The following is a 26122-nucleotide window of genomic DNA, read 5'->3' as shown; positions in this document are numbered from 1 at the left end:
AGGTGTCCTCCGTCGGTGGATTCAAACACTCGGGACGAAACTTAAAAAAGAAAAAAAGAAACAGAAAAAGAAAAAGGAAAAAAAAGAAAAAAAAGAAGGAATCATCTGTTGCACATTTTGCGACGGAAACAAGTTTTTATGTTTGTTGTTTTGTTTGTTCTCAATACGCTATCCTCTTTATCCTAATATTGTCTTTGTCTTCAATGGTGAGGAATTCCCATCAAAGTTTCCCCCTTCTGTTAATACTTTAGGGAATTTTCAAACGCCGGGATGTATGGCTGTAATGCCCCAAGATTTGTTCTCCCTGAAAGAAACGATAGAGTAACAATATATTAACTACAGAGCAACCTGGCTGTATGGGGTCTGCAATTACTCTCACTTCAGCTTAGCTCTACCAATACGTAATGCATAGATATACTAGAGAGAGATATATATATATAGAGAGAGAGAGATATATAGATAGATATATATATCACTATGCTTCTTTTTTTAGCATTCCTTTAATGCAAATTTTAAAGCCATATTCATGCATTAAAAAGCAATTTCATATTTTTTGACTGCAGGGTTTAGATGCAAATCCATGGGGCATTACGTTCAAAAAACTATAAACATAAAATAGGAAACAGAAATTAAAAAATGGAAGCAAAAAAAATTAATAATAATAATAATGGGGGACGACAATTAACTGGTCATCGATAACTGAATGCTTTGTCATTCGCTGTGATGGGATTAAAAAAAATAGTATTCGAGGATAAAAATAAATAAAAACAAAAATTAGAAGAAAAAACATAAAAAATGGCAAGTGTAATGAAAAGTAAAACCCATTTAAAGCAAAAGTATTTGTTTTTTTTATTCACACAAATTTTTAATAAGATATATAACAACCGTTTGGTCCATAAATATTTAAGGGGAAATAGTTTCTATACACCATCTTTATCCAGAAACAGGGGAACATGGACAATCTTGATAGAACACTTACTGTACTCAACTATTAACACGAAGAGCCATATATAAGGTAGTGGGATCACCCAGCTATATCTGGAAGAGTGCACAAATGCTTTCTATGACATCGCTGCCCCCCCCCCTCTTTAAACAGGATATACACCATTAAAAAGATCTCCAGAAATAAGATGCAAAAAACAGTAAAAAACTAGTGAGGCGTCAAAAAGGGATGTGGATCAGTTAACAAAGAACACACACACACACACACACACACACACACACACACACACACACACGTACATATATATTATATATATATATATTTAAATACATATACATATATATATGTGTGTGTGTACACACACACAAGCACACACACATACATATACATACATATACACATATATACATATACATATATATATACATATATATGTATATATATCCTGAATTTGACGAACTCTCTCCCAAGTCATAGCATAAGGCACATAGTAGAACTGAGTTAGGCATCTACTTGAGGGAGTAGATCGAGAGTACCGCTTGGTTCTACGGTAGGACAAACTGTGACGCGTACAATGAGATGTGGCAAACCCCGGTGAACACACAGGCCCCCCCCCTCCTCCCCTCCCCTCCCCTCTGCCCCTCCCTGTCTGTCTGTCAGCCAGAAGGAACATGTTTTTGGTCTGCTCAGTGGCAAGTGTCATCAAAGAAAGTGGAAATGTGGCCCAAAAAAAGAAAAAGAAAAAGTAGGAGAGAAAAAAAAGGGAGAACACGTGGATTATGATCGCCCACTGGCTGCCATTGCACGCTAACTCAACCCTTATCTGAGGTCGTTTGGATGCTCATGCCAGCTGTAAGAGTCTAGCCTGCAATGTTGACACCACCTGATTCCCCTCCTCCTCCTCCTCCTCCTTAGAATCACATCGTTACCCTGAGCAACATGATAACAACGATAATGCACTTCCTACTGGGCAGTATGTGTGTGTGTGTGTGTGTGTGTGTGTGTGTGTGTGTGTGTGTGTGTGTGTGTGTATATATATATATATATATATATATATATATTGTCACCGTGCAAGTGAATCTAAGTTGTGGTGCCATGAAGGTGGGTCCACCTGGCTGCTGTTTGCCTACAGGCCGCCACATCAGCTCTGTCACGGAAACGACCGATGACAGGGGCGCACCATGAACTGGCCCTCCATTCCCCATCCCACTTCCTGTCTTATCAGGGTGACTGCATCATACATGTTGAACAACGACCACTGTACAGATTTTTCTTTCTTTTTTCTTCCTTTTCTTTTTTTTGTTTTTCACAGCAGAAGGTGTGGGTCAAGACATGAGTGTACGTGTGTTGCGGCTTTAGCATCTACCCAACACATGAACTGTGATGGTCAAGTCTGTATAAAATGCACTTTATAACGTTTTACACGTGGATTTGTTGGATTTTTTTTTCCTCCTCCAATGTCCAAACGCCAATCGACTCAGTCTAGCAGACTGAAACATTCTGAAATGATTAAAATTAAAGCCCAGGATCTGGATTTAACCTTTACAGGACATTCTACATATTGAATTTCCAAAACAGGAAGAAAAGGAAAAAAAGAAAAAAAAAAAGAAAGAAAATAAACCCCCCCCCCAAAAAAAATCAATTAGCTTTAAATTGGATAGTGCGAACATAGTGCATACAAACACAGATATCGGAGGGCGAGATAGGCATATTAACTTGGAATTTATCAGGGAAACATAAATTAGCAAGGGATCATTTATTTTAGACTAGTTCAAATTCAAATGCACAAATAAAGTCAAATTCAGTCAAATCATCGGCTTGTCCATAAAATGTGATTCAAGTTTTGGCCCTTCACCAGTGAATAGTGGAAACCATCCGTTACAGATTTACATCTTCTTCCAAATGTCCCCATCCAAAAGAAATCCACCTCTGCATATACGTGAAGCGCACAACAGACATGGCTGCCAAGCAGTTGTGTATACATATAGTATATTTATGTATGTTCACATATATATATACATATACATGCATGTATATGTATATATATGTATATTATGTATATATATATATATATGCACATATATACATACACACACATATAAATATATCTATGTATGTATGTATATATGTATATATATGCATATATATATGTGTGTGTGTGTATATGTATGCTACACATTGGAATAATTTCCTCGTGCTCTAACGTTGTCGCTGTTGTCGCTGCTGTCGCTGCTCTCGTACGTGTGTACATTACAGCACCCTCTGTTCCAAAAGAGCTGTCTCCGGTTGCTTTAAAGGTGTCGGTTTGAAAAATAAAATTAAAAAAAACAAGCAAATTGAGGGAAAACAAAACAGACAAAACAATATATATATATATATTTATATATGTAGAAATATATATATATATATGTGTGTGTGTGTGTATAAAATAAAATCAACACAAATGAGTGTCCTCTAAGTTGTTTAGAAAAGGTTTGTCAAGGTAGTTTGCGAAGGGCTCCCCGAGTCATGGCTGTCCAAGCTAGAGGTGACCGAGGTCACTACAGTGATAGAGGGGTTTGTCAGGTCTGTTAGCGTGGCGGCGCTGGAGGGCGGGGTCAGCGCCCCACTGTCGGATGAGGGCGGAGGGAGAGAGGCGCCATCAGCCTTATCAACACCTCCATTCTCCTGTCGCAAAACGTTCCTTCTGAATTTGGCTCTTGCGTTTTGGAACCAAACCTGCAAACCAATCCCAATGTGGCTTTTACTTTTTTTGCGTTTATGTATGGATTCGTTTCTATAAAAAAAAAAGAAAGTATCAAATCACTCTCTCTCCCCTCCCTCCCCCCTTTATCATAAACAACAGTGGCTCACGTATCACGTTATCACAGTTGACTTGGGGGAGAACAGGATCCGTCATTTGAGCTGTTTTAAAACACATTATTTTTGGGCTTCAAGGGCAGATAATGGATTAGTTATTTCCTGAACACGAGTTACAACAGAATGGGGCTTTAATAGCACATCTAAACAACAATCCCATAAATATTTTAGTCTGTGGGAATTGGATTAATATTCAGCTCATTATTTTGTTTTTTGTTTTTTTTTTCAACCACAGATCCAAAAGTTATATGTGCACTCTGTTTGGGAGGTTGCCCCATAATCTCAGCAGTTGTCTATGTCCAGAAAACAAAGACTGTATAATTTTTCCTTTCTTTCCCCATAAAAAAAAAACCTCTGGCAAGAAACAGAAATGTAAAACTGCAAAAGGTTCAGATAGCAAAACCTCTGTGTACACAACTAATGACTAAATGGACCCACAACCAACCAACCAAACAAACAAACTAACAAAACAAAACAAAAAAAATACAACAGAAAGATGACGTCATTTTGGAATCAAATGAGGGGGGGCATGGAAGCCGAAGGGGGAGGGGGAGGGACGTGGGGGAGGGGGGGAACACACACACACACAGGTATGGAGGTGGGGGTGGGGGGGAGGTGATCTGATCAGTAAGGATAATGGACTATAGCTTACCTGTAAAACTCGCTTGGTGAGGCCTGTTTTCTGCGCCAGCTGCTTCAGGTCCTTGGCGTCGGGATTGTGATTGATGGCGAAGTAAGATTTCATGGTCCGCAGCTGATGGTGCTTGAAGGAAGTGCGCATGCGCTTGGTCTTCTGCGAGGGCGGGTAGGCCTGCTGGTCCCGGTCCAGATGATCGGCGTCGTTCTCGTTACAACCTGAGAGAGCCGAGGGCAGGGAGCACAGGGACGCTTTCAGGACTGGAGCAGTAGACTGCAAAGGACTACAACGGCCATCTTGTGGACGGAGCTACCGCCCACAGGATGTGCTTTGTCCCGCAAGCGGAAGTCTTGTATGGCGTTTATCAAAACTCGTCTCCCCCTCTCTCTCTCTCTCTCTCTCTCTCTCTCTCTCTCTCTCTCTCTCTCTCTCGCTTTCTCTCTTTCTCTCTCTCTCGTCACCAGCGAAACATCTGGCAAACCGTAGAGGAAGAAAAAAAAACACCCCACTAGTTTCTCCAATTCATTTCTTCACTTCTTTAAAGACGTTTTGTTGAAAAAATGCCATTCTCACCCGAGGTAGAACAGCTCTTGTATCAAGATAAAGTCACTTGAATAAAACAAAAAAAATTTTTCTTTTTTGCTCGAAGCAAGACGATTTGCAGTGGAAACGGGAAATTATCTCACCCTGATGGCAGGTTTTTTCACTTACTGGGGGGGAAGCAGCATTTAAAGATCCAGTAGTAGACAAAACGGTACGAAACGACAAAGATCTACAATCAAGTGCATTGCATTATAAAGCTGCAGTCGCTATAAGGACAGGGCTATGTCGTCTTTTCCCCATTAGTATTGTACACTGAGAGATGAAGGGCCAATAACGAAACGTTTCAAACCCCCTCTGCCACATGACACCACCATACGTCACTCAACACCTGGATTTATTTGACTAAAATTAACTTTGGCTTAGTTAAGCACAAACCATGCAGTGGACGGTTTTATTGCCGAGGTTTCAGTGTCATCTATTCTGGCGAATATAACCAAAAAGGATTTATATTGACTGTGCACGGGGACCAGACATGCATTTATGAAGACTAATAGGCCTAATGGGCCTCATTTGTCAGGCGCACAGGATGTGTAAAACACGAGAAGAAGAAGAAGAAGAAGAAGAAGAAGAAGAAGAAGAAGAAGAAGGGCTGAGATGCAAAAACGTACAAAGACACCGCAGAATAGCCGGTGTTCAAACCCATGCTACTTGCATCAGCGTGTTAAAATATTTGGTATGTATATAGCATACTACTGGATGAAATACCACGTGTTGTGAATATAACCTTGTGACATCTAAAAGGGGCAAAAAAGGGTTTATGTAAATATAAACATGTGTGACTCAGACATGTGATCAGCCGTCGAGCTGCTGACTTCTATACTGGCCAATCCTCGGCGAGAACACAGCTTGCACCTCTCTAGCTGTCAAACGCTGGTTTTGTTACGGGACGTCTGTCGTTTGGTCACCACATAATAGCCTGTTGTCGCCTATTCTTTGACTGCAGAGCCAGAAAGTGGTCAGCAAGACCCTAATTTGCATATTTCGCATTATTATGATTCTGACGTGACAGCTAGATGGATAGATAGATGGATAGCTAGATAGATAGATAGATAGATAGATAGATAGATAGATAGATAGATAGATAGATAGATAGATAGATAGATAGATAGATAGATAGATAGATAGATAGATAGATAGATAGATAGATAGATAGATAGATAGATAGATAGATAGACAGACAGACAGACAGACAGACAGACAGACAGGGCAGATAGATAGATAGATAGATAGATAGATAGATAGATAGATAGATAGATAGATAGATAGATAGATAGATAGATAGATAGATAGATAGATAGATAGATAGATAGATAGATAGATAGATAGATAGATAGATAGACAGACAGACAGACAGACAGACAGACAGACAGACAGACAGACAGACAGACAGACAGACAGACAGACAGACAGACAGACAGACAGACAGACAGATAGATAGATAGATAGATAGATAGATAGATAGATAGACAGACAGACAGACAGACAGACAGACAGACAGACAGAGATAGATAGATAGATAGATAGATAGATAGATAGATAGATAGATAGATAGATAGATAGATAGATAGATAGATAGATAGATAGATAGATAGATAGATAGATAGATAGATAGATAGATAGATAGATAGATAGATAGATAGATAGATAGATAGATAGATGGATGGATGGATGAGGTAGAAGTTGTAATAAAATCCAGCTCCCCGGATCATTTAAATGCTGACTGACTGTCGTTCATATTTCATTTGAATTTCTCTAATGTAGCAGATGAAATACCGAGCGGAGTCTTGGAAGATGTGGAGCAGATGTTTTCCTCCACCCTCTCTTATAATGGGTCAAGGCAAATGGCACACCAGTTTAAACCCAGCAGACGACCTGTTTACTGACTGGGGGAGCCGCATGATATCACGAGCCACATTATAAATGCACGTTCACTTTTATCTAGAAGTCACGTGGCGATTAGAAACCATATGGGTGGTGCTGGCTCTGAGACTTTATTACACGCATTTACTGAGTTCTTCCTGGTGCAGTGTAAAGACTGCGGGCTGGACGGAAATCTCTTCCCGGCGCTGATTTTGTTTTGTTTTCGAACCGAGTCATTTCTCCTGGCCGTGCTTTGAATTTAATTTCTCCCACTAGGGGTCTCTACACCCACAAGTACGCCGCTATATCTCTCTCTCTCTCTCTCTCTCTCTCTCTCTCTCTCTCTCTCTCTCTCTCTCTCTCTCTCTCTCTCTCTCTCTCTCTCTCTCTCTCTCTCTCTCTCTCTCTCTCTCTCTCTCTCTCTCTCTCTCTGCACACACAACGTACCATCCCTGTGGCCACACACACGCACACACACACACACACACACACACACATCCTCAGTTTCAGCAGGCACAGGAATCTTTTCCTGATGATAGATAGATAGATAGATAGATAGATAGATAGATAGATAGATAGATAGATAGATAGATAGATAGATAGATAGATAGATAGATAGATAGATAGATAGATAGATAGATAGATAGATAGATAGATAGATAGATAGATAGATAGATAGATAGATAGATAGATAGATAGATAGATAGACAGACAGGCACTGTGGCTAATGGACGAGCCGCCAGCTCAGACTGAAGGCCCGCTCTTATTATAAACACACCATCATACACCGATCGTGTCCTGTTTGTCATCGATTAAACCAGCAGCCCGGGAATAAAAGAAAGAAAGAAAAAGAAAAACTGCCCATTTCTACTTTTTTGTTTTTTGTTTTTGTTTTTGTTTTTGATTGTTCATATTCCAACCGACTCGTGTGATTCAAGCTGGATAATAAAGCGGTCTTATAATCGTGATGTCATTACGGCGATGACGTCATTTGACCGTAATCATCCGGCGCAAAACGAGTCTCGTCGGAGAAGCGGAGCAGAAATGCAACTCGTGAAATCTTATTCTATTCTACTCTGCTCTATTCTATTCTATTCTACCGGAGAAAAAAATAAATCTCTAAAATAGTTTGAATTTGCAAAACCTCGTGATGTCTTGCTAAGAATTACAAGCACATCAGGCTGCTTAAACCAATTAATGAACCATAGCTTTTCTGTCACCTACTGTATTATTATTAATAATATAATAATAATTATTAGTATTATTCTTATTATTACTATTATTATTATTGTTGTTGTTGTTGTTATTATTGTTGTTATTGTTGTTATTATTATTATTTAGAGCTAGTAGCAAGAGGCCCGTCGTGTGGTGTAGGGTCCTGCGTCCCTGAGAACTGTGCTGACCCCCTGAGCATGATTCAGCGCTGGGAAACCAGGGGGATTCCAACGTCACCTCCAATTAACGAAGAACAATTAACAGGCAGATTACCCTTATTCCTCTCTATTCATGGGGAACAGAGGAAACTTGGCACACAATGCCCAACTTTCTCAACCGCGCGCTAATGCTCCAAAGCGACGACAAAAGAGACGCTGCGGGGCCGGATTATGAAATGCACTGTTTGAATGCCGGGTTTAAACGTAACATTAACACCGCCTTAATGCATGACCACCAATTAAGCGCAAGTTAAAAAAGAAAAAGAAAAAGAAAGACGACCCCAAATATGCACTGTCGTTCGGCTGCAGCGCTTTTACGCCATTATCAGAAAATAGCGTCGTCGTCGTCGTCGCCCCCCCCTCCCCAGCACGTGCAGGTCGTACGCCCCTTATACCTTGTTCTGACCTATATTACTCTTAATTATAAAAGTCGATGAGCTGATTGACAATGGGGTCAGGTTTCGATCAGCGAGACAACACGTGCTGCAGTTCTAAGTTCAATCCACGGCGTTATTCTCATTAAAAATTAATACAAGAAAAAAAGATGCGCGTAAAGTCACGGATCAGTTAGCCTCAGGGGCAATACTCTGGTACATATTGGGGCAATGTTTTGCCCCAACATTTGCATTTAGGGCCCATTTCGTAATTTTAGACGTCTAATGCACTGTTTTGGTCTCAGACTCTATTTGAGTAGTTCTGATAATGACACGTCTATACTACTGCTATACTACTGGTATAGTCATGGTATAGTCATGGTATACTACTGGTATAGTCATGGTATAGTCATGGTATACTACTGGTATATAGTAATGGTATAGTCATGGTAGGCTTAAACCTTGCACTGACAAACAAAGCTTGAATAAAAGGAGGAAATCTTAACGAAAGAACAAAACGAGAGCCTGTTTGTCGCCGGAAAGTGTTCTGGCATGCACAAAATAAACCGGGCTGGTGTTCCGGTTTGGGTGTGCGTGCACACCCCGGCTGTGCCATCAGAGGTGGCGTTTTCTCTCACCTGTGTTATAGCTCGCTATATCGATCCCCATCGCCGGGCTCTTCCTCTTGCGCGGCCTCCCCTTCTGGGCCGTGCCGGTGCCGTTGAAGTAAGGCAGGGTCAGGCCTCCGCCTTTGGCCGCCATCTCGGCGTAGTTGAGCTGTGGGTGGTAGTCGTCTTGGACCAGGGTCTCGAAGTGGACCCGGCAGTACACCAGGTTGTCCTTCATGCCGAAGTGGTCGCCTGTGGTCAGTGTCTTGTTGCACGTCGTGCACGTGAAGCAGCTCAGGTGGTAGACGGAGTCCCGGGCCCGCATCACCATCTCCGAGGCGGATATCCCGAGATGGCAGCGAGCGCACCTCTGCACGGAGAACCTTCTGAAACAAGGACACAGCTCGTCAAGACGCCGCAAGAGAAAGCCGAGGGCAACACATCAGCCACGGAGCCCGTGCGCGGCTTTCACCGCGCATGGGCTGCAGTATTTGTTCAGCCGAGCCGCCGGGCCTGCAGGATAGCACCAGTCTCGCTATAGAAGAAGCACGGCTGTGCCGTTTAGAAGTGTTTTCATTGCGGTAACGGCGCGGGTGCCAAATGTCTCGCTCGCGACTGCCGATCTGTTCAGACAAAACAAAAAAAAACAACAAAAAAAGGTCTCGCATGGACCATTAGGCTTCAGCACAACACGGGAGCGGGCATAGCCCTGGTTAATGTGTGCAAGCTGGAGAACGCTGCTTAAAGAAAAGATATGGCGTCGGCTGCACATGAACCCGGCCGCTGTTGCTGCGAACGTGCGAATCGGGCTTTCTCTCTCGTGCGAACGGACGTGTCAATTTGAAACACATAGCCGGTCCTGGGCCTAACGGGTGCGCGTGCGCCTTTGGTGCGCGTACGCATGTACGTGAACAAGAGGGAGAGTGAAATGGGAGCGGTTGCAGGCTAACCTTATTTGTTCTTACCTGTAGTAGTCCTCCTTGCAGTAGATACTCCCGTCCTTGGCGAAGCACGTTAGCTCCGACTCTAAGGCTAATTTACATTCACAGCATTTGAGACAGCGCAGATGCCACTGCTTGTCCACGGCCAGCAGGTAATACCTGTCCGAGATCTTGCCCCCGCAGCCGGCGCACAGAGCAGGCTTCTCCGGGCTCATAGAAGGCATGGTCTGGGCACGGGGCGATGCGAAAGAAGGCAACAAAACAAAAAAGGGAGAGAGAAAGGGAGAGAAAGAGAGAAATACTTTCATCATACTTTCAAGTTTTCTGGTGGTGGTGGTGGTGGGGGGGGGCAGTAACAATGGAGCAGCAACGGATTTGGGAACATTAAAGAGATGGCTGGAATTTAACAGCCAACATAACGTCTTTGAAGAGCGCTTCTAGACTTCCAGCGCACGTGCAGGCTTTGTGTGTGCGCGCGTGTGCGTGCGTGCGTGCGTGCGCTGCAACGAGAGCCGCGTTTAGGGCCCCAACGTTTAGTGGCTGCGCGCGAGTTATAGGACCGCTACGCGAGAGACGTGTGGACTCGAGCTAACGGGACGTTTCGTTAGTTTGCATGGCCCGCTTCCCTTTTGCCCCCTAGAATGAAAACTTATCTGCCCCTGCCTGCCAGCGCGCGACAGAAAAACAAACCCCGTGACGTCTAAAGGGTCACACAAACTTAATAAGACAATTCGTCGTTATGACAATAACGATGATGACAACAACAGAGAAAATAATAATAATAGCAATAATAATAACAACAGCAATAATAATGATAATAATAATAATAAAAAAATAAACCTGGCTTTGACAAAATTATCCCCAAATATTTAAAGTTGTGTGCTACTATTGACATTCTATATTCTGGTAAATTAGCAGCCAGCAGAAAATGCAGCTGAAGCATTTGCAGAAAGTGTTGAATATGTATGCATAGAATACATGGAGTATGTTTCATATGTGTTTGCGGAGTTTAAAGCGTATTCGTGTCCTCGACTAAACGCAAGATTTTTTTATTTTTTTTAAAATTATTTTGATAGGCTAATTAATTTGCTGCAAAGTTGCAGAGCAGTGACTGGAAATTCCAAGCGCGGCCTGGTGAAAGAAAAGCCAAGGTGGAAATTAAAATCTCGGCCTGCCTGTTGTGTTGTATGGTCGCGCCTTCGCGTGCCTCTTGTGCGTTTTGTTGATGGAAAACTAACAGACGGCGACCACGGACCCCCAGTTTGCTCTCCGCGACTGCACGTTTCTCTGCATCTTGGCGTGTGTATGTGTGTGTGTGTGTGAGAGAGAGTGTGTGAGAGTGTGTGTGAGAGTGTGTGTGAGTGAGTGATATTCAGGAATCAAAGTCAACGTCGCCCTTACCGATTCTCTACCGTTGAGCTGCATCCCCTTCGCGAGGCGCGAGTCCGTTTTCGATCTCCTCTCCATCTCCTCCATGATTCCTTGGATGTGATCCCCGGAGATCCCGTGGAAAAGCATGGCTCCCGGTCCTGGACGCAACGTGCAACTGCCTGCCTCTGCCTTGCAGCCCACAACTTCCATATACAGCGCTGCGCCTCGGTCTCTCAGCGCATCCGAATGGCTCTGAGGCAAGAGAGGCGCCCAACACACTCACTCACTCACTCACTCACACACTCACACACACACACACGCACACACGCACGCACGCACGCACGCACACACCCGAAGACTCGAATCACCTCTTCAGCAAGGAGTGCAAAGGCAACTGCGGAGGAAAGAAAGGAAAACTCGATGGAAGAGGAATGAGGGTGGGATTTGAGTTGTGATGAGGAGGAACAAAGCTTTCTTCCTTCTCTCTGTAAATATCTGTCCAAAGGGAAGAAGAAGAAGAAGAAGAAGAAGAAAAAAAAGGGAAAAAAAAGAAATAGTCCAAATGATGCGACAGCCGGCGGTGCGGTGGCGTGGCTGCAGAAGAATACGCTCGCCAATGTGGACGGCGAGGATGGCAGAAGTTTTGCTTTGCTTTTTTGTTTTTGTTTTTGTTTTTTTGGAGGAAAGGGGGGGGGGTTCTCTCGACAAGTCCCTGGATCTTCTCTTAGGGTTCCGCGTGCTTGAAGGTCAGGTTGGGACTGCCTGGATTCGAGCGCCGTGTCCTATTTGTGAAGAGAGCAAAGCCTGCCCAGTCTGAATAATTTGGTAGGAGGAGTTCCTCCCTCTCTCCATCGCCACTCATTTCTATTCACCAACAAAGAGCTGTCACTCTTCCCTCGAACCCCCGACGCTGGCTGCGAGCGTGGACCAATACTTTTCGGTATTGACATTTTCATTACCCCCCCCCTCTCTTTTATTTTCAACATGACCATGGCGACCGTAAACTATTATCAACTGCAGAGTAGGCCATATATTCTGTTCTTTTGTCACGGCAGAATGAAATACACCAGTCACTTAATTAAAATATCTGGCACCCGATGGACAGCTTCGTTAACAGCAGTTTAGGCCCCGCGACACGACGGTGACAGCGATGGAAGTTGTGCCCCCCCCCCCGGTCCACGTGCAGGCTTGGTGTTACCGCATCTTTAGGATAAATTGATTGTGAAAGTATGATGAAATTATTTGACCAAAAACAGCCCCGTGATTTAATCGCCGGTTGGTTGCGTTAAAACGCGTGCGCGCGCGTGCGCGCGCGCGCACGTGGTGTTTGGGGCGGAGCAGCGATCACTGATAGGCTACAGGGCGGAGACAGGTTACATTAACCTACTTGAAATAGGAAATAGCGTTGTCTCATAACACAATGTGTAGTGGAGCTGTTTTGACCTGTGTAGGAACCCGACCCGGGCCTATAACATTACAGCCTAGTGGCTGGGTGGGGTGGGGTGGGGTGTCATCTTATAACAGTTAATTTCTTCACTCTTATGATTAATAAATGCTTTTTTTATTGGGAGTTACGGGGCAGAATCAGAATCCCGTTGCCCTGCTGGGGGGACTCCCAAGCAACGAGGAGGTGACGGCGTCTGTCACGGTGGTGCAGAGCCTCCCTGCCTTCAGCGGGGTCTCGGCGGTAACCTTGCCGAGCTCTGCCCCGCGTCGGTTGTCTTTACCCGCGCTTCCCCAACAACGGGGTCGCTCAGGTATTGAAACGCACTCCTAAACCGGGGCTACGGTAACAGAAGCATTTTCATATTCTTTGTTGTCTAATTAATTCCTAATGGGAACGATATACAGGGGGCCTTCCTGGACAAAAACGTGGGCTTTTGCAGTTGAGGCGTAATCCAGGCTGCCCTTGATATCGCCTGTAGCGGCGGTTATTTTGCTGTTGGACAGCGAGGCCTCGGATAAAGCCCCCGCCGGACCCGATGAGCGGATCAGGTCGTCTAGTTCGTGCGCCTTCGGAACAGCGGGCGGGCTCCCCCTCCGCCGGCCCAGCTCCTAATGGATTTAGCGCATCCCGGCGGAGCTGCAGGTGCGGATGCTCCCGCCCTCCAGACACGCTAGCTCCCTTCCCGTTTGTCCCCTCTCTCTCTCCGGCTGGCGCGCCTCTTTAATTGGGGCCTCCTGATACAAGCGCCGCTCACATATAGGAGGCGGCTCTGGACCCGCACGAGGGGAGAGCCCGCCGCCGGTCCAGACACAACACTAATTAGGGAGCGCGCTGTCGATGTAACCAAAAAAAAAAAAGGTCGCACGCGCTTATATTTCCCCCTCACCTGGATTAAGACCGTGGAAAAAGAAAACACCACAGGCTCGAATCCGTCCGTGTGAAACTTAACCTGGCCGTATTCTGTCACCCACAGATTAAACAACGCGGCTCTGGCTTCCAAAACTAAGATGAATAAATAAAATAGGCGGGCCACATTGCTGCTATTCTTCATAACCGCTTATAACGGCCGCTGCTTATAACGCTGTTGAGGAATACTGAATGCTCATGGCCCGGTATGTACTGCTCACCAAATGACATTTGCTTTGATTGTATGGAGGGCTTTAAACCGTGTCCCACAGCACCTGTATGTTTTTTCTTTTTCTTTTTTTTCTCCACAAATAAAAATAATAGTTAAGATTAAGCCCGCACGTGGCACAAAAAAACATTAAATTAAAAAGCCGCCACTTTGTCACCGTCTATTTCAGAGTGACAGCTGAAGGGCTGTGGAAATATTGGACCAAACCAACAAAACTTAACAATTTTAACATTTTACTGATTAGAATTTATAATTCTGTTTCACCCACACCCACACACACCCACACACACACACACTACAATTAAGTTAAAACAAAACAATGTGCGCGAGGCTATTCCAAAATATGCCACCCTTATTTTCCACCTAATAATAATAATAATAGATAAATAAAATAAATAAAGCCAAATCGATGAAACAAACCCCTCAAGGGGAGCTTTCGTTCAGTTTGCGCGGTTGGTTTGCACGGGTTTCGGCCCTGTGTAGCGGACGAGGCATCATCAGGGCTCTGTGCATCTCCCCAGTGCTGCATGGGAAGAGCCCAGCCCTGCCTGTAGTCCTGAGCTGCACTCTTCTCAGCCTCAGCCTCGGCGCCCCCAAAAACAACGTGTTAACCATGCCGCCTCGCATCGGACCGGCACGAGCTAACAATCAGCAGAACGACGGCTTTTAGGAAGTTAATGCCCTTTGTCTCGTGAATGGTAGGAAAATGTGCATGTGCATGCACCGCAGCATCCTGCAGGGATGTGTATTGTTATTTCCTTGTATTTATCATGCATGCGACCCCCCCCCTCTCTTTTTTGGCCAGTTTTGCTGTGCAGTTGCCGGTGTCGTTTCGCGTGCTGGACGGTGTCGTGCATGTGCTGTCTTCTCATTAAGAAGTGTTTAAAGGCTTCTTACCTGGGGCTGTGGGCCGCGTGAGATCCCCTCCGTGCAGCTCGGTGAACCGTGCGTGCGTCGAGCAGCCTCGGACTGTGTGTGTGTGTGTGCAGGCAGGCAGGCAGGCAGGCAGGGTGGAGAGCAGATAGAGGAGACTCTGCCGGTAGATGGGGGCTGTTCCTTCTCCCTTATCGCTCAAGCGAGCGTCAATTAAAACAAACCCGGCGCGCGCGCCGCGCAAAGACATTTAAATATCCCCCTCTCTCCCCCACATGCAGACAGCCCTGACAAAACACAAAACGCCAAAAAATGAGAACGCATGGGCATATCCCCCCCACCCACCCACCCACCGCCCCACCACCCCACCACCACCACCACCCGGCATACGAGCGCACACAGAGGTAACCCATGCAATTTTGCCCAATATTTTTTTTGTTTTGTTTTTTTTTGTTTTAGTCACCTAGCTAGCTATGTGTGTGCCCGTGCGGGGTAAACCCAACGTGAGGCGCAAGCCAAATGAAATGCACGAGCTCTAATTAGTGCGCTCGGCTTGCAGAGGTTTGTGTGAATAAATCATCACATGGGCCTATAGAGTCAAACCTGATCAGCCATCACATCTGGCAAGGAGCTGGAGCACGCGCGCGTCCATATGAAAACACAACAAACAAACAAACAAATAAACAAACAAACAGACAGACAGACAAAGCCCAACCTGGAAAAACGGCGTGAAACTTTTACAACGAAATAATGTTCATAAAGAGATAAGGTTAGATAGATGATTGCACTGGGATTTGGAACTGAAAAAGGAGGGGGGGAGGAGGGAGGGGGAGGGGGTAACGTAGCCTTAAGGTGTCGAAACGAAAATGTATACACTGGCTTTTCAATTGCTGCTAAAGACAACATGCTAGTGCGCCGGCTTTTCCTTGATGGCTAACGCTGGTTCATTTCAACAACGTCACCAAAAACTAGCACCTTCATTTACCCAATTCTGAAATATATATAATGATAATAATAATAATAATAATCTTTAATCCTTCACCTAAACACACGCGTCTTTTTTCACCGACTACACTGAATTAACCATTATCTGTAGCATGACGCAGTAACAGTACTAATACTAAGACTAGTACTAATACTAATACTAATAGGATTTTCGTTTGCCGTGCGTGCGTGCGCGTGCGCGCGCGCCCACTCACCAGCGCGTATTTGCCTGTCACCTGGAGAGTCCACATGATGAGAAGTCATGCTACTGTGCGGCTCTGCCCCGGAGGTACGCTGCTCCATGACCATAGCAATTTGCCTCAAGTTGGGAAACAATCATGTAACGCCATGGCGACCAAGCTTCCACGGGACATATTCTGCACACGGTGGGTCCCGCCGGAGCAGTGGCGCGTACGAGGGCATCGGTGCTGCGCTCAAACAAACAACTTCACATGTAAGCGCTCAATAACTCGCCGTTTCCGCGGCCGCATGAAGGGGATGCGTGTGTGCGAACTCTGCAGAATCTCTGTGTGTTGCTAAAGTGATGAACGGCTAATTATAACCGCCTTATTTATTTTGCATTGCGTTGTGTGATCCCCTATTACGAAAGTCCTTTACTGGCCTGGCGTTATAAATGATATGACATTCATATTAGAAGCAAGAATGTAATCCAGATTACAGCGCACACTGACCCTCCCGCTGAATTGTTTATTTGCCATTAGTCAGGCAGAGCGAGGTCATCCAGAAGCCATGACACTAACTTTTTCTTTCTTTCTTTTCTTCTTTTTTTTTGGGGGGGGAATAATACAGGACAAAGTGAAGCAATCGCGGACTCCAACCAAGAAAAACTGAATTATTGTGCAAGTGAGAAGTGGGTTTCGAGCGGTGGGTGACAATTAATTACACCTCCACCGCGTGCATACATGATCATGTCAGCTGACGCGTCGTACTGCTAAAAGTCATTTTGCTCGGTTGACATCACTATGCAAATCATTAATAATGCAGCGGCATAGGGATCCGTTTCACCGCGCGCCGCAACGCACGCCACGCACGCAGCATTTTGCAGCGTGATGCATGCAGCCAGTGTTGTAGTGTGGTTGGTTGATTGGGGGGGGGACCTCGGGCACATCCCAGCCTGCCCTCCTGTCTCTGCGCCGTCCTCCTCCGGCTGCCTGGCCCCGTCCCTAGTGCAGGGCATGGTGGTATATTACAGCAAATCCAGGGTTCATCTGGACTTATCATTTCTGGGTCACCTCAAGTGACACGTGAAGGAGCTCCCATTCTCCCCCAAGCAGGGCCGAAAGAGTGGAGGGGGGGGGGGTAAGGAGGTAAGGAGGTAGGGAGAGAAAGAAGTAAAAAAAAAAAAAGGTAGAGAGAGGGAAAGCGCGCGCGCGCGTGCGTGTGTAGGGGGAGCTCTCTCTCTCTCTCTCTCTCTCTCTCTCTCTCTCTCTCTCTCTCTCTCTCTCCCAGGATGCGCCACGGTGCAGGGATCCACAAGCTAAACACTGACAGAATGAAGGAGAGGAGTGAGGAGGAGGGGGGGCGTTGGGGGGGGGGTGAAGAGGGAGGAGTGAATCGCTGTAGCGCTGTATCCAAGTCACATGAGCCAAGGTGGGTGGGTTAATGGATGGTGAGACATCCTGGAAATATTTACAAACACAGAACCGACATGGTTTCATTATTACATCAGGAAGAGAGAAAATATGAAGATGTTTTATACATATATATATATGTGGTTTTTTTCGCCAAAGTCTAGCTTTTATTGTTGGTATCTATAAATCTGATGTCAACCAGCGACTTAGAAGGATAATACTACCGAAGATTAAAACGCCGAATAGACTCTCAGGCATCTCACTGCCCATACTAGATCCTCTTCCTCTTTCTCATTTTCATATTCATGTTCCTCCTCCAGGTCGCTCTCTCCCTCACTTTTCCGCCCTCTCCCCCTCCAACTCCCTGTCTGTTTCACTCTCTTTTCTGTGTCTTCCAACCGCACTCCCATCTTCCTGCTGCCCCCCCCACACACACCCCCCACACTGTCACACACACACACACACACGCACACACAGACACACACACACGCACACACGCCGCCTCTCCTTCGATCTCCTCCCTGCTCTGCTCTGCTGGAGCTCAAATCACAGCCCCGGTCCCTGGCAGATGGAGGATAGGAGAGAGGAGCTCTTAACTAGCCAGCCTGAGCCTCCGCTCTCTGCACACCAACTGCTGCCTGCCTCCCCTCCCTGCCTCCAGAACAGCACCGACAGCTCACCAACACCGACACCTCCACCCCCTACCCCACCCCTCCAGGGATGGAGTCTTACTGTTCCCCCCGGGGGAATGACGCAAGTCTGCGTCCATATCCAGCTGCACCGGAGAGGACACGGAGACGTCACAGCGAGGCATTCTTTATCTCCGTCATGCCAAGTGACTAAATGATGAGAGAATGCAGCTCCCTTATGTAGATGGTATGTTTTTCTTTTACTGCTGTTTGTGTGGTTCAGTTGACTTCCCCCCCCCCCCCATCCCTGATGTATACATGGTATGGACAGAGGTGCTGAACCCGGGGGTCAGTTTCCCAGACACAAATTAAGACAAGGCCCGGACTAAACAGACGTTTGCATGGAGAATCTCTGTTGAAAATTGAGCGTAATCCAGGACTAGGCATGGTCTGTGTCCAGGAAACCGGATCTAGATGTTTTCAGCACACCTATCGCACCCAGTGTCGTTTAACCAGACAACAAAGAGCAGGGCCATGTCTCGTCCTTGTCCTGTGCAGTGAAAAAAACAACACCACAGACTGATATCCCCCTCTGGCGGTCAGCTTCCTGTGACTGGGCACTTGAATTTTTCCCCCATATCGGGGCTCATCTGGTGGCCACGACCTGACCCGGCATGGGCCTGACCACCAGTCGAGGTCCGGAGGAGAAACCGACTGCTCCTCTGTGCTATTTGCAGCTCTGTCTGTCCAAAGGAATCTGCTGCACTGACTGTCACTCAGCGGCCGTATGTTGTTGTTGTTGTGTTGTTTTTTTCATCACTAATTCTACCACAGGGATGCGGTTGTCCATCTGACCACTGTGGAGGCTGCTGCCCCGAGGCACACTGACATGGTCTGTGTAGAATGACCAGACGTTGATGTCGGGGGGCTGCTCAGATGCTGCTTGAATATCAAGACCCCACATGCATGCATGTGCGTGTGCATGCAGCACACACGCACACGCACACGCACACGCACACACACACACACACACACAGCAGTGCCTTGCCAGTTGCTGAGACTGATGTTCCTTTTAGCCATCACACAGCTGACACTCAGGTTTTTTTTCCCTGCCAACCCCGTGTCAGTTTCTGGCTGGTGTGTCCAATGGTGATGGAGACACTGTAACTGACTGTGGTTGGGCCATTGGCCGCGGGGCTGGTGTGTGTGTTGTGTGGCTACTTGAGATGGGGGTAGTGTGCCAAGAGAGTTAGGGGGGGGCGTTTGATCTGTCAACTGGTTATGACTATAGCCTGTCTGGTCACAGATCCAAACTGGACAGCTCTCTCTCTTCCTCTGCAGCTATTGCCACCCTGCTGCAGAAGGCGGACGCTATATAGCTGCCACCCCGGCTCCAGAAGGAGCATATGCTCCACTTGAAGGTCAGAGATGGTCCATCCAAAAGGCCTCAAACAAACACCTCGCATCCGCTCACACGTCCAACCGGTTATTGCGACTCGTGGCAATGTTGGCATGGCGGGGAATAGCCATGACTATGTGGAAGTCTGGCGTTTGCTTACATAGCCTAGCTAAGCTGAACTTTCATCATTTTACATTATTTCACTAGCATTGCATAATCCCCCCACCCCACCCCCCAAAAAATTAACAAAATGAATACATTATTGAATAAGATAGGTTTCCACAATATTCATATGAATGATGTAACATTTATCACTAGTATATTATTTATATTTCTGGATGATCACACATGGGAGATACATGGCAAATGCAGAAGACGGGCCATAACATACAGTACAGATGATTTAGTCCGTTTCAAATGATGAAATTTTGTGATTTTTTTTTTATCCAGTGAATAATTTCACATCAAAGGCCTGTCTGGCACACACACAAGGTTCAGTTATTTATGTCAAATGGAGCCATTCAGACCATTGCACGCTGCCAGGCTTTTCAGCTGGTTAACACATACACGACAACACGATGAGTGGCCCTTAGTAAGGTGATTTATGGAGGGTCTCTTTCTGCAATCAGATCTCTCCAGAAATCTGTCTCGGGGGATTGCTGTGCTGTTTGTGTCTCAGGAGCCAACTGCTAGGCTATAACATGGGGAGAGGGAGAGGGAGAGAGAGAGGGAGAGGGAGAGAGAGAGGGAGAGAGAATCGAACCGCGCCATCACTTGAATCGAGAAGACATGGAAAGACGAGGCAGACATGAAAGTTGGCCTATTTCATGGTCAGGCTGCGGGACAGCCGAGGCCCTGAATGGCAATGCATCTACTTTAATGTGACAGATAGGTCCCTAGGCAAAAGTCGCAGAGCCGCGGCAGGCAGGCGGGCCCAGGTACTTGATGAGCGTGACACCTCCCACCACCCCGGTGTGGAAACGTTTCCGCCGCTACGCTCCGCTGCCTCGGCTCACGGCTCGACCAAACAAACTCGCCTCTCATCCCGCCTGACGACGCGTCCCCGCCAACCTGTCCTCCCCAGCACTGTTGGGATCATGAGTCTCCTTGTAGCCGCTCACAGGGCTTTACTCCGATCGCTAAGCACTCGCCTTTGGGACCCACCTGCCGAGGAGAATTGTGGGTGTGCGGGGGGGGGGGTCCTGCGCCAGACACATTCTCTCATTCTGACGCTGTTCGACCGATCAAGCGGAGACGGGCGAGCATGCGCGGCAGGTTCAGAGCCACCGCCGGAGGTCATTGCGCCTAAATCAAGTCACTTTTTTTCAAGACGTCTCTTGCACGCACAGGTAGTCCTCTGAGCGACTGACCCTACCAATGGACCACCTCTTTAGGCTACAATGTGTTGTGTTTAGTCTACCCTTTTTCTCTATGAGGTATTCGTATTAGCCACAGGGTGTTTTCACAGAGTAGGCCTTGTGAGCATATACTGTGTGTGTGTGTGCGTGTGCGTGAGCATGCATGTGAACAAGCGCTGGTCTATCACAGCATTAGGATGGGAGGGCCCTTCAGTTCATTAGGCTGCGGCTCAGGAGAGTAGCCGCGGGGGAGCTTTGGCTGTAGCCAAGTGTTTGCCAGGAGGCTGAGCTGCGAGTCCAGCAGGGAGGGAGGCTGTTGATGTCCATGGCATGTTAACAGCCTGATCCCATCAAGTGGTGTAAAAGTAGCGCAGTCAAGTGCGAGCACTGACCCTTAGCCCCGGCCTATTTTTAACAGCACAGCACCTCAGTCAAAGGTAGACGGTTCAGTCGAGCACTCTTGGGGTGCAGTAAATGATGCTAATATTAATGCATTTGGGAGAGAGAGAAAAAAATAACAAAAACAACGCGAAAGAGCACATCGCTGCAGCTCACTTTCTACAGTGAAGTTCGCCTATATGCCCTTTATCTTAGGGGGCAAAGATCTGAGGCACGTTTTCAGTTTTCATCTCCATACTCCCACAGCCCTTGCAAATTCATCAGAGGAGAAGGAAAAACACAAAATATTAAACACACTTAAGATGTAGAAACAGAGCAAAATCAAATTCTTGACGTTTCAATTGACATTAAAAAAAAAAATGAAAGCAAACTATTACGAGACATAAAAAGTGACGTAAAACAGTGTTTTAGCACAAGGTTAGCGAACAAATCCCTCTTCCCACTCGATCTCGTTTCGACAATAAAATTCATCCTGAGAATGGTTGTGATTCATAGGAGGTAGGTATTGCAAAGACACCACTCCACATTTCATCATTTAGGATGCTGCTCAAAAAAAAAAGACTCTCCACGCAGTCCATAATAACAACGACAGACAGAAGACAAACTGCATGTGCTGTGTTTCATCCTGAACAGGCATCTCATGCTCCCCCTCAAACACAAGGCTGCTCAGGTCTAAACATAGAATAGCGAATTAAACGGTTTCTTCATTGCTGGGTCTTTCACGTTGACTTGGCCATATGGACACTGGGGGAGAGAATGAAAAAAAAAAGGGGGGGTTAAATGAGGTGGCAGAGACACCGATTTAGTCAACAGCAGCACAGAGGAGTATAGCACACAACACAACACAACACAACACAACACAACACAACACAACACAACACAACAAAGTGGAACTAACCTCTTCATCAAACAGAGAGAGGAGACAGAAGAGCAGAAAACAACACACATACACACACAAGAGAAGCCCACAGCAGGGCAGAACAGCACGGCGGAGCACCCCATCTGACCAGGAAAAGCAAAATAGCACGGCACAGAACAGCGAGTAGAGGAATATGGCGTAAAAGAAGAGAGCTCACATGTCTGCATGCGCTGCCGCAACATTTCTTCCTCTGAAGGTGGGCATACTCCGTGAACACCTTGTACCCACTGGACGGGTCCACGTACATCTGCTCCTTTGCCTGAATATAATGTAGATGTTAGGTCAATTAGCGCTGTGCACGCACAAAAGCATGCATGTTGAGGCGCAGGCACAGACAGACACATGTGCAAAATGTGCACATCACACACAAGCATAGAATGTAACACTGACTTCTACACACACAAAAAAACAGATTGTGCTGCATGGGTAAAAAATAACAACAACAAACAACACATGACCTCTGTTCATATCAGATGTAAAAATCAGTCTGGATCCGAACAGATCCAGACTGGATCTTTCCTGCAGTCCTTTTGTGTGCAATTCATTTAGTGGTGTTTTTCAAAGATGAGAAGTACGTGTTAATTAACACGTTCGTTTTGTGCTTTGTACAGTTGTGCTACTTGTTTAATCTGCCCGCAATTAACCCTTTTGCTCTGAACCACAGCTCATCTCGTGGAGAAACCCCATTATACCTTCTTGTGAGTGAAAAACACCGAACTCCTCTCCCCATCCCCTTGGAAGTTAGAAAATGTCATCTCTCAGTCTGTTTCAAACGGAGCGCCCGCTAGCCGGTGAGCATTGACAGGCCACAAAGGGAGAAAAGGCCCGAGGCTTTTCGGTGACATGACCTGTCATTTCACATGGCATTGCACGGGGCCACGTAGTGAAGCTGGCATAGCCGAGCCCACCCTGTATTGTGCTTTTCCCACCCATGCCCAGGTCGAGGCCAACTTGCTTCAACTTCATCTCCACTCGGAAGCACAATATTTACTAGAGACAATCCCGAGGGCCTTTCACGAATGACACTTATGCACTGCCGCCATCGCCGCTTGGGCGCAAGAAGTGTCTTGAGTCTAGTTTCTGGAAGGGCTGCTACAATTTCCTCAATATGATGAAATGTGAACAAAATACCATCATTTACAATATCAACATGTAACATTACGTAGATATAAATTTGTAACAACAAATAACGTTCTAATAACACGTTAATTTCAATGCTGTAGTTTTTCAACAACCCCACTAACGTGACTGGGTACTCATATAGGTGTAATATGTTCTTTTTTCTATTGCATTTATCCTGATCTACTGCTGATACTCTTGCAAACAGATCCAGTCGGTGCAGGATGATATGCCCCTGCTCTGTTTTTTTATCACATCAGGGTTAAAACCAAGGGCTCAACGTTGATCTGACCAAGATAACCGTGGTGTCGTACCTCACATGCCTCTTTATGGGCTTTATGAATGGCCATTTGCTCCTCAGTGAACTCCCCAGCGAGGTTGGTCTCATCGCAAAGGCTGCTCGTCACCACCTCGCGAAAGTCTGACTCGCTCTCGTCTACATTGATTTCACTTATCGGTTGCTTCGAGTTTTCACCGGAGAGCCTATGCCTCGACATGGTAACGACGAGTCGTTTGTAATGACAAAATATCAACCCGCTGACATATCTTTTACACGAACAACTATGGTAGTAGAACATGACCCCTCTGTTTGTCTGGGTAACACATCTACCAGCTGGCGAAGCAAAAAAACTGGCCGGAAGTGCAGACTCGTCCGCGAGAATTTCTGCGAAACATCCGGATACTGAAAGTGACGATCACGACAACGACATGATAAAAAGAGTTAAAAGTTGTTTGGCAAACTCGAGTCTATGTTGTCATCTGTGTGTAGGGGGACTACGCTACTTCCTCCGCTGCTGACACGGTCCTGACATGTGACCGCCTCGTACAACGGGTCCAATGATTCAAACAGCGCCTCTAACGTCTCACAGCGGCTACTGCAGGTTTCACCAAAACGGGGCAATGCTAATAGATACAGGAAAACACCTCAACAAAACAAAAATAAATGAAAAATGTAATAGTTTTTTTTATGAGATACGATTGTTTTTATGCAATCGTTTCAATGCAACAGTTCAGTCCCTTTGACCTTAACTGATTTCAACTACACAGAGTCGACAAACACAGACGACCCCACATCTTTCAGTGCAATAGAACAACGCAAAGTGGCATGGCATCTTGCATTGAGGACTACGAGGGTGATGAGTGGACTTTAATGAGTCCTTTCAAGGTTATGTACTGCTGTAAGCCACCTCCGATTATGTGCCAGTCCTGAATACTGGCTAATGAAAGCTGACAAGTGTCTTCTGACTGACATCGAGGGGTCAGTTTACCCTGAGACAAATTACACATCGCTGGTCAAAATATGTACTGGGCTGCAGGAAAAAAAGGTTGTTTGTGGTCATAAACCAGTGATATACATACATACACACACACATATATATATGTATATATATATACATATATATATGCTGTTTGCTGATTAATTTCATTTGAGGTAGTAGCCTAAAATGCATTTTAGCAAAAAACATTTTTGCAATCATACTTTTATACTTTCTATAGCTTTACTTTTGTACTTCGCACATTTCTACTTTTTGTACTTACCGTATTATGTTTAGTTTTTGATAGGCTATCTAACCTTATTGTGACACGTGTATTTGTAACTGAGAGCAACGTACCAAGCCAAATTGCTTGCACGTGATCATACTCCATCAATAAAATCTGACTTTCTTGTCTTACCCTCCAACCTTGTACCATTCTTTTTAGCTGCCCTCGTTTTAAATAGTTTTAAACCCATCAGATGAAGGGAAATAAGGTGTATGAGAGGATGCAGATATTTTACTTAGTGACGTACAACACAATGTAAGATTTCACGTTGGCTCAACTCTTCCCCTCTGTGCTGTGAAAACGTGAGCAAAGTGAAAAGAATTCTTTGAAGTGCCTTGAAGGGAACTCCTATGGCGTCCTCTTTTGCCCACAACCGGCAACAATTTATGATTGCAATCAGGTTACATGTGACTCAAATCTTGCACTGGGCTGAGATGTTAACCTGTCCCCAAAATCAAACAAATGAACGAACAACCGATGTGAAATAACAGCAAAACACCGTGCAAGGCCAGGTAGTTCAACACAGGACACTGAACATATGACACTACTTGAAGAAATCACTGGAATCACATGCTTGTTCTTGTAAGTGATATTTACACCGAAACCCCAAAATTCAAACCCACACTGTCAAGCCTGCTTGTTTGTTTGATGACGTTTCATTTGTCAGCTTTACGTTTCTTCAAATTGGTGTTTTAGTGGGGTTGCCAATTTTAGGCTGTAACTAGTTTACAACACAACCATCGTACTCTTTGCAAGAACTTGGTTTATGTATGTTTGTTTGTGTGTGACTGAGATGGATATTTAGACGGGGGGGGGGCTACATTGTTTTTTGAATGGAAGAGCAGTTCCACCATTATCATTTCATACAGGTGCTTGAAACAGCAATTCACTGCCACTTAATTATCTTTAAATCAGCCTGACAAAAATTGGCTGTGATCCAGACAGACTCTGGAGAGGAGAGAGAGAGAGAGAGAGAGAGAGAGAGAGAGAGAGAGAGAGAGAGAGACAGACAGACAGACAGACAGAGAGAGAAGCACGTCTAAACCATGGTGTCAATTTACAATGGGGCATATTCTATGAGCATGGGGATGAATACA

General features: G+C 45.6%; 2 protein-coding genes across 4 annotated transcripts; both read right to left on the bottom strand.

The window, feature by feature from the left end:
* Positions 1 to 247: 247 nt before the first annotated feature.
* On the bottom strand, positions 248 to 11839 carry lhx9 (LIM homeobox 9). Of its 3 annotated transcripts, XM_056277271.1 has the most exons (6): positions 11660 to 11839; positions 10283 to 10485; positions 9348 to 9703; positions 7051 to 7056; positions 4455 to 4657; positions 3407 to 3661 (listed from the first exon to the last, which is right to left on the bottom strand). In XM_056277271.1, the coding sequence occupies exons 1-6, from the start codon at positions 11837 to 11839 to the stop codon at positions 3407 to 3409; spliced, it is 1203 nt and encodes a 400-aa protein (XP_056133246.1). The 3 variants fall into 3 exon arrangements, with proteins under 3 accessions (XP_056133247.1, XP_056133246.1, XP_056133245.1); XM_056277272.1 differs by lacking the exons at positions 3407 to 3661; positions 7051 to 7056 and adding an exon at positions 248 to 304; XM_056277270.1 differs by lacking the exon at positions 7051 to 7056.
* A 9145-nt stretch (positions 11840 to 20984) lies between these two features.
* c3h1orf53 (chromosome 3 C1orf53 homolog) lies at positions 20985 to 24279 on the bottom strand. Its single transcript, XM_056277820.1, has 3 exons — positions 23798 to 24279; positions 22522 to 22623; positions 20985 to 22189 (listed from the first exon to the last, which is right to left on the bottom strand). Exons 1-3 carry the CDS (start codon positions 24059 to 24061, stop codon positions 22118 to 22120), a joined length of 438 nt encoding a protein of 145 aa, XP_056133795.1. The 5' UTR covers positions 24062 to 24279; the 3' UTR covers positions 20985 to 22117.
* Positions 24280 to 26122: the final 1843 nt, after the last annotated feature.

The sequence above is a fragment of the Lampris incognitus genome, chromosome 3, assembly GCF_029633865.1.
Source record: "Lampris incognitus isolate fLamInc1 chromosome 3, fLamInc1.hap2, whole genome shotgun sequence".
Lineage (NCBI taxonomy): Eukaryota > Metazoa > Chordata > Actinopteri > Lampriformes > Lampridae > Lampris > Lampris incognitus.
This window is presented reverse-complemented; position numbering and strand designations above follow the sequence as displayed.

What these genes read in the sequence shown, in the direction of transcription:
- c3h1orf53 (XM_056277820.1), bottom strand. Translation starts at nt 24,061, where the DNA reads ATGTTCTACTACCATAGTTGTTCGTGTAAAAGATATGTCAGCGGGTTG. An exon ending in CCCATAAAGAGGCATGTGAG is followed by an intron (nt 22,624 to 23,797) that starts GTACGACACCAC and finishes CATTATATTCAG; the next exon opens with GCAAAGGAGCAGATGTACGT. An exon ending in GCGGCAGCGCATGCAGACAT is followed by an intron (nt 22,190 to 22,521) that starts GTGAGCTCTCTT and finishes TCTCTCCCCCAG; the next exon opens with TGTCCATATGGCCAAGTCAA.
- lhx9 (XM_056277271.1), bottom strand. Translation starts at nt 11,839, where the DNA reads ATGGAAGTTGTGGGCTGCAAGGCAGAGGCAGGCAGTTGCACGTTGCGT. An exon ending in AGCTCAACGGTAGAGAATCG is followed by an intron (nt 10,486 to 11,659) that starts GTAAGGGCGACG and finishes CCCCGTGCCCAG; the next exon opens with ACCATGCCTTCTATGAGCCC. An exon ending in TCACCAAGCGAGTTTTACAG is followed by an intron (nt 3,662 to 4,454) that starts GTAAGCTATAGT and finishes ATTGGTTTGCAG; the next exon opens with GTTTGGTTCCAAAACGCAAG.